This window comes from Kryptolebias marmoratus, linkage group LG22, assembly GCF_001649575.2.
Source record: "Kryptolebias marmoratus isolate JLee-2015 linkage group LG22, ASM164957v2, whole genome shotgun sequence".
NCBI classification, from domain to species: Eukaryota; Metazoa; Chordata; class Actinopteri; order Cyprinodontiformes; family Rivulidae; genus Kryptolebias; species Kryptolebias marmoratus.
This window is the reverse complement of record NC_051451.1, coordinates 8,993,557-9,000,628: the sequence shown is the minus strand read 5'-3', so window position 1 is coordinate 9,000,628 and position 7,072 is coordinate 8,993,557. Positions and strand designations below refer to the sequence as shown.

General features: G+C 40.5%; 1 protein-coding gene across 1 annotated transcript in view; it reads right to left on the bottom strand.

Moving 5' to 3' along the window:
* Positions 1-570: 570 nt before the first annotated feature.
* The window catches only part of ccdc85a (coiled-coil domain containing 85A), a 33,844-nt gene continuing 27,342 nt past the window's right edge, over positions 571-7,072 (bottom strand). Inside the window, exons 4-5 of the mRNA XM_037973645.1 lie at positions 5,916-5,973; positions 571-4,010 (exon numbers count right to left, since the gene is read on the bottom strand). Coding sequence (XP_037829573.1) covers positions 3,995-4,010; positions 5,916-5,973 — 74 coding nt within the window. The 3' untranslated portion in view covers positions 571-3,994. The remainder of the gene's footprint in view (positions 4,011-5,915; positions 5,974-7,072) is intronic.

The following is a 7,072-nucleotide window of genomic DNA, read 5'->3' as shown; positions in this document are numbered from 1 at the left end:
CTTAATGATTTTTGTGTACTTAAAGTAAAGGTTTGTAAACAAAATATGTGAGCCAGGTGCATTTGTTTATCTACAGAAATAGCTGAAGAGACTGAAAAAAGGAAACTTACCGCCATATGTACCTACACAGACAACTAGCAGCCCAATGTAGATCAAGCATGTGACTCAAACGTCGTTCTCAGACAGCTCAGCAGAAGGCTTTGTTTGCATTGAGTGTGGACCCGCATTTCAAAATAGCAATCAGTATATCTGGAAAAACAACTGGAGTAAACTCTTGCAAACTGCACCATTTGATATAGTTTACAATAAATTTGTTTATGTTTGATTTCAAACTTCGCAATGAGTACCTTTATTATTAGGTGTTTCTGAAATTGAGATAATTCAAATATTGTGGTTTTGTGCAACCATTTTATATTGACAAAATTAGACCAATTTCTGTTATAATTAAAATGAGTGTTCTGTGTTTTTCTTGTTCAAAACAGAACATTCTTGAAGGGATGTAGCTTACAGTGCATGCATATATATATATATATATATATATATATATATATATATATATATACACACAGACACACATAGAAATGTACATTATATATGGACTGAAACACTGAGGTTTCAGAGTTACAGTGCAGTTAGTAGTTCATGAAATCAGCTGAAGGTGTTGTCTGTAAATCGTTCATAATTACAGGGCAGCTGTGCCCGTATCTGTGATTAACCAACAGTTATTAGGGGCTTAACAAATCTTCAGCTGAAAGACCTGTATGTATTATTTGATAATTACCTCCTCTTTTACAACTTGCCAATGAATTACCCTGTTTCTTCTAATATATCCAACTCTGGGATCACAGTTAGAACACCCCGTTCTCTCAGTCTGTACCCCAGCCCTGTTATTTAACAAGTCTTTGTAGAAAGAACAAAGAGGCATAATGATACTGGAGGTCACAGGATGCACCAGATTGTTCCAACTTAAGCTCCTTGACTGTGTTTTTGTAACTCTGTCTCCTTACCATGCTGTGAAAAAGGTATGAAGTCTGGGACTTCATACCCAGGAACATGGAAAATAACAAACACACACACACAGCACCATAAACATGAAAGCTAACACAAGGTTTATAATACGTTAACACTGTTGGTATAGGAACAATCGCTGACAGTAAAGCTGAACAAATTGCCTTTACATGGTAATTACATCCCTTACACTGTGAACCCTGTAAAATACAACAGAGAAAAATTCTTTAGAAGCTACATTTCATTTAGATCTTACATGTACCACTAAATTAGTTTAATTCAATATATGCATTGAATTCAGTTGTGCACAGCTAGCACAACTGAAGGTACGTGCTAGCTCTGCTGGTAATGTTTTTTTGTTTTTTTTTTAGATTTTGCTGATTGGAATTGACTGGGAATCCATGCTAACTCGAAATGTTTGTCTTTTAGAGTAAAGTATTTATTACTTTTAGTGTTGTGGTTTTGACCAATGCTCCAACCACTATTGGTGGTTACACATACTATGGGGAAATAAATCTGTTTAAGTGGTTACACTCTGTAATGAAATCAGTTGAGGCCGAAATTTAGAAATGTACCTGAGGTATCATGATTATCAGTGGTTTTGTCACAGTGACAAAAGGAAATCTGCTGGAGCCAGAATGTCTACCATTGTTATGATGGCATGTTCATCTATGAAAATAATGCCTCGGTTATATAATTTTATGTCCTGTGTTTGCCTCAGGGACAACTAGAGGAATGCAATAATTATGATGCTACTGTCTCAGAGAAAGAGCCAAATTGCAAGACTGAAATATGTAATACCGTAATTATAGTTGTAATTTTGTCCAGCTCTCAATTCTTGGATCCCTTGTTTAACTAGGCATTTTAAAAACAACATTAATGGCGAGCCAGACAGGAGACAAAGTCTTCACGAATAAACAAAGGACTCAAGAATTGACAGCTGCAGAGAATTTATTTTAAAATCATAATTATGGTATTACATCTCAGGGGTCAAACTAAGAGCAATTTGAAGATCTTGATGAGGGAGGATGGCCACATTGAACAGGTAACCTCGACCCAGATCAGGAAAACCAGGGCACACTTCTGGAGCCAGGCCAGGAGCTACATCCCTGTGGGGAGTTTGTTGTTCCCCTGGACTTCAATGCCAATGTGGGCAATGGTGTGTTACTTGGAGGGGGGTGATTGGTAGGAACAACATCCTTGATTTTGAACCTGAAACGTTTTGTTACTGAACTTCTAAGCTAGGCTGTCCTAAATGAACACCATATTTGTGCACAGTGTGGCCCACAAGTATACTTGGTACCAGGCTACATTGGGCCAAATGATGGACGATTGATTAACCATATTTTTGGACCTGAGGACCAATGTCTTGAACACTTGGGTAAAGAAAGGAGCAGAGCTATCATCTGATCACCACTTGATGGTTGGAAATGTCTGTGAGATCTTCACTTCACTCCTCCTGAAGAATTGTTTTTGCATGCCCCAGGGAAAGTCAGGCATATGGAGTCTAATTGTGCCATATTCAAGGCCTCTATTGCAGATAAGGCTTCCAGGACTTGTGACCAGAAGGTCATTGGTGTCTGAAAGAACCCATTGGTGGACACCAGCGGTAATGGAGGCTGTCAAGCTGAAAAAGCAGCCTTTAGGGCTTGTTTACTGGCAGAGGTGGCTGAGGTACTTAAAAAGCTTCTCAGTGGCAGGGCTCCAGGAGTGAATGAGATTCGCCCTGAGACGCTGAAGGCTATAGACGTTATCAAGTTAAAAACCAACAACAATAAAGATAAAGGCGAGCCAGCCAGAGAAAAACATGGAATCTTCACAATTAAACAAGGGACTCAAGAACTGACAGCTGGATATAATTTATTTTACAATCATAATTGTGACATTACATATCTCGGCCAGACTGGCAATCTGGATGTCTTTCTGAAAGAGCCGCATCATAGTTAGGTAGGTAGGTAGGTACATTTATTTATATAGCACTTTTCAGCACGAGGCGACTCAGGCGACTAGTTCTTCTATTTCTCGTTATCTCTAAGGCAAACACAGGATATAAAATTATGTAACAAAGAGACATCATCTTCACAGATGAACATCTTATTATAACAATGGTAGACATGCTGGCTCCAGTAGTTTTCTCTGTGATCTGTGACAACACCAGTGATAACAAGGATACCTCAGTTACATCTGCAATTTTCAGCCTCAGCACCATTAATGAAATATGGTTGAATATAGAAACAGGCAAGCAGTGATGATGGTTAGGGGTAGTCTTTTTACAAAATAAATGGAACAATGCTCCCTGTTCAGATCTGGCACCAGCAGGTGTCCAGGATGAATCAGTCATAAGAGAACCCCTTGAAAACTATACTTCCGACCTGTTGAGGTGGAGTTCTGTGGAATGATCATGAACAATTAATATCTTACTAGTTGCAGACAGGTCTTTGAATGACCTCAGTTTGGAGAAATTGTAATATGTATATATTAATAACATAACTTTGTGCTTACCAGGTAAATTGTGTCTGAAACCATAAATAGAAGTTTAAGTTGTTTCATTTCAAATGATCTCTGGGTTGACTGTAAACACACCTAGCTGGCATGTCGAGGAGCTCCTTATATCAATCCACAGGGGCTCTGTCTTTTAAAGAGGTAGGATGATATTACTGGCAACATAACAATTCTGAGCTCTTATAGTTAGTTTTCTCTCTTCGTTTTGGGAATAAAAGGATGAGCCTTCACCCTTCTGAACTGACATTCAATCTTTTCTGGTGGAAATGCATAGCAGCAGTTAGCAGCAGCAGCAAACAGGGCAGAATGGGTGTTTCTTGTGGTTTGCCTCTTCATTGCTTGGTTTCGTTTGTCTGCTCGCTTGTCTTTCACTGGTTCATTTGGATCCTCAGGAGGATTATTTATCCACCCAGTTTTTCATCAGTCATTTCTGTCTCTGGGTGTGTGTGTGTGTTGTCGCGGCAGATCAAGAGGCGTGTCCCGGTCAGGAGGCATCAAAGCTGAAAGACAAGGAGGAAATAAAGTGCTTTTACATGCTGTGTGTATATGAGTGTGTGTGTGTGGACGCAGCAGAAAGCAGGGATGTGTTTGCCCAGGCTGATTTATTCAACCCTTAAGACCTGCTTTATCATTAAATATTAACCCAGTGCCATTGCTCTGCTGAAATTTTTATGCTTGGGTCACTCTAAAGTGACCCTGCACATGGACACTCACATATAAACACTTGATTTGCATAAAAGCCACCTTCACAAAACAGATGAGGAGAAGTTTAACCAGGTTTTTTGCAGAATGTCCTCCAATTACCTATGTAGCCCACGTTGTTTTCTGGTCACAACCTGGACAGCCAGCGGTCGAACAATGACATGTGGCAAACGTGTCATCGCTGATCAGATTGGGGAAAGGACCACAGAAAACTACAAAGTCCAACATTGTTTTTGCAAAGTTACACACCAAAGAAACATTAATTTTTGTGACCTCTGATTGGTGTAACTAAGTGTCATTACTTCAGACGTGAATACCAATGTTACTGTATTAAAATTTAGCCTGAGTCAGTAATTTGAGGTAGGGTTCACTGTTTTAGTTTTCAGAATGTAGCTGACTATAGTCACTAATGTTTCAAATTCCACGTTTTGCACCATGAAGCTGCCAATTACCAGTCTTCTCAGCACTTGTGTCACTGAGTGAGGAAAGTCTGTTAGAAATGTGAACCACTGAAGCACCTAGGGGCTTACCTTTAGCATTATGCTTACTTAGAATAGTCATCCTGCTTGGGTTTTTCTGGATTGCTACAGGGAGCTGCTCTTGATGAGTGCGCTGGCTAAGGGGGCCTGGCTAGCTAATGGTTTTCAACAGTGCAGAGCTGAGCTTCCAACTCCAATAGCTTTGTCTCCAAGGTTACCACAAGACTTTATGTGTTATGCGTCACATCATTGCTAAAGAAGGCAGAGAAATAACAAAACAGCTGATACAAAGAGCAAGTGAAGACAGGGAAAGCTAGGACAGAACCAGAAGCCAAGCTAAGTCAAAGCATGCAGACCCACGTAAAAATAGCACAAAACAAGTGTTTTGAAAGTGCTTGTGTACTAATATCTGAGCATGTGTTAAAGTAAAGATAAATCCAAATATTTGGTGAATCAAGCACTCCAACCAACCACCAGCAAGCAAACAATAAATCATACAACGTCATCTTGCAGCTACAAGGAGTTGTAATCAAATACAGAACCAAACTGTGATCCTAACTTGACCAAATGGTGGGATATCCAAACATTTCGGAACCATTTTGCTCACATCTGAGCCACGTAAGAGGTGTACTTAAGACAACCCATCCCACTGTTCTTGACTACATAACCTCAGGTTGCTAATAGCGTCACCAGAACAAGGCGGCAACACTAATTTCTCGTTTCAGTTCTCTAGCCTTTGCCTTGTATTTAGTGGGATGTAGTAGTTATACTGCATGACACACCTGGAGTTGATGGACCCTAGGTCACATTCCTCTTTGTTCATATGGGCTTTCATGTCTGTCCTGCCTAATGGACATACTGTAGTTCCTTCCATCCATCCCTTTTCTGTACCAGCAGGACCATGTGCATGGTGCCTGTCTCCAGCAGTCGCTGGTTAAGAGGCAGGGTTAACAGGCATGAATTCCAATACAACTTTCCCTACCTCCTAAATGAACTTTTTGAGTTTCTGCAGGTGTTCAGTTGGTGAAAAAAGAAAGAACACAATTAGGCTGACGTACATGTTTAACACTGAAATATGTCGGAAAGTTATAAAAAGATTTGACTTGCATGCGTCCCTGTTTCTTCTAAATGCAAAAGCAGGCAACTATTTGCTGCCATTGAATCATTTTGTTTGCTTTTTATTCTTCACCATATTTATTATGTTTGTGGTGGTGTGCTGCTCACCTGTCCCAAAGCTTTACATTCCGACAGGAGCCGGTGCAACAGCCAGCAGAAATCAGAGCTGAAAAAGAAATCGGGAAGAATGAGTGGCTGACACAAGGAGTTCATTTAAGGCGAGCACGTAGATAAATATTAGACAAACGTGTTAGAGTTTTTGCTTGAACTTGTATCTGGTTTCAGTCAAAAGCTCAAAGTAGTCAGACCTTTATGAGTTTTTTTTAACACAATTAATGATTAAAAATGCAAATTGTTCCTTAAATTGACGACACTGCAGAAGTGAAAAGCAGACCTACTAAATTGCGAAAATCACACAATTGTCGTTATCAGAGCAATGTTTTATCACTTTCCAAACTAAAATATTTGCATTTATAAAAATGTATTTTAAAAACTATATTCAAAGATCTCCGCAGATTCACCACCTTAACATGGTGGAAGACTTTGAGAATCCCTGAGATCCTTGAGGCTATGTTACATGGGCCTTAGCTCCTGGTAGGGTTTCCATGACAAACTGGAGAAGGATCAGACTCAGAGCAATTCCAATACCATGATGATGAAGTAAGACCACATCCAACAGGCAACCCTGCCTGGATCAGGGAATCCAGAGCACCCTCTAGAGCCAGGTCTTGGGAGTAGAAGCTTACTGGGGATCTCTTGGTAGTCAAGACAACTCCTGAGACTCAGCCAGGCCAAGCCCAAAAAACTTCAGGAAGCCCCCTTCTCTGTGGACCCACTGCATGCAGAGAGAGCTGTCAAGGTCTGGTCCAATACAAGCCAAGAGTCAGGCAAAGGCAGAACCCTGGGTGTGCCTTTTCTCAGTGACATAAATTAGCTTTAGGAACATGAAATGTCAGTCATTTCACTGGCAGAAAAGGAGCCAGAGCTTTAGGAGGAAGTTGAGGAAAAGATATGGTTGGGTAAGCCTGCACACACACCTTGGATTCTAGAACCCAACTCATAAAGAAGGGCTGGACTCTCACCTTCTCTCGAGTTGACCACGGAGGGAAAAGGTCAGGCGGATGTGGGAATACTCACATGCACCTCGCCTTTGGAGTTCTTGGTGAATGAGAGGGCTTTAAGCCGTAAGAGGGAAGGTTCTGATTGTTGTTTGTGCTTATGCACCTAACAAGAGTTCAGATTACCTGGCCTTCTTGGAATCTGTT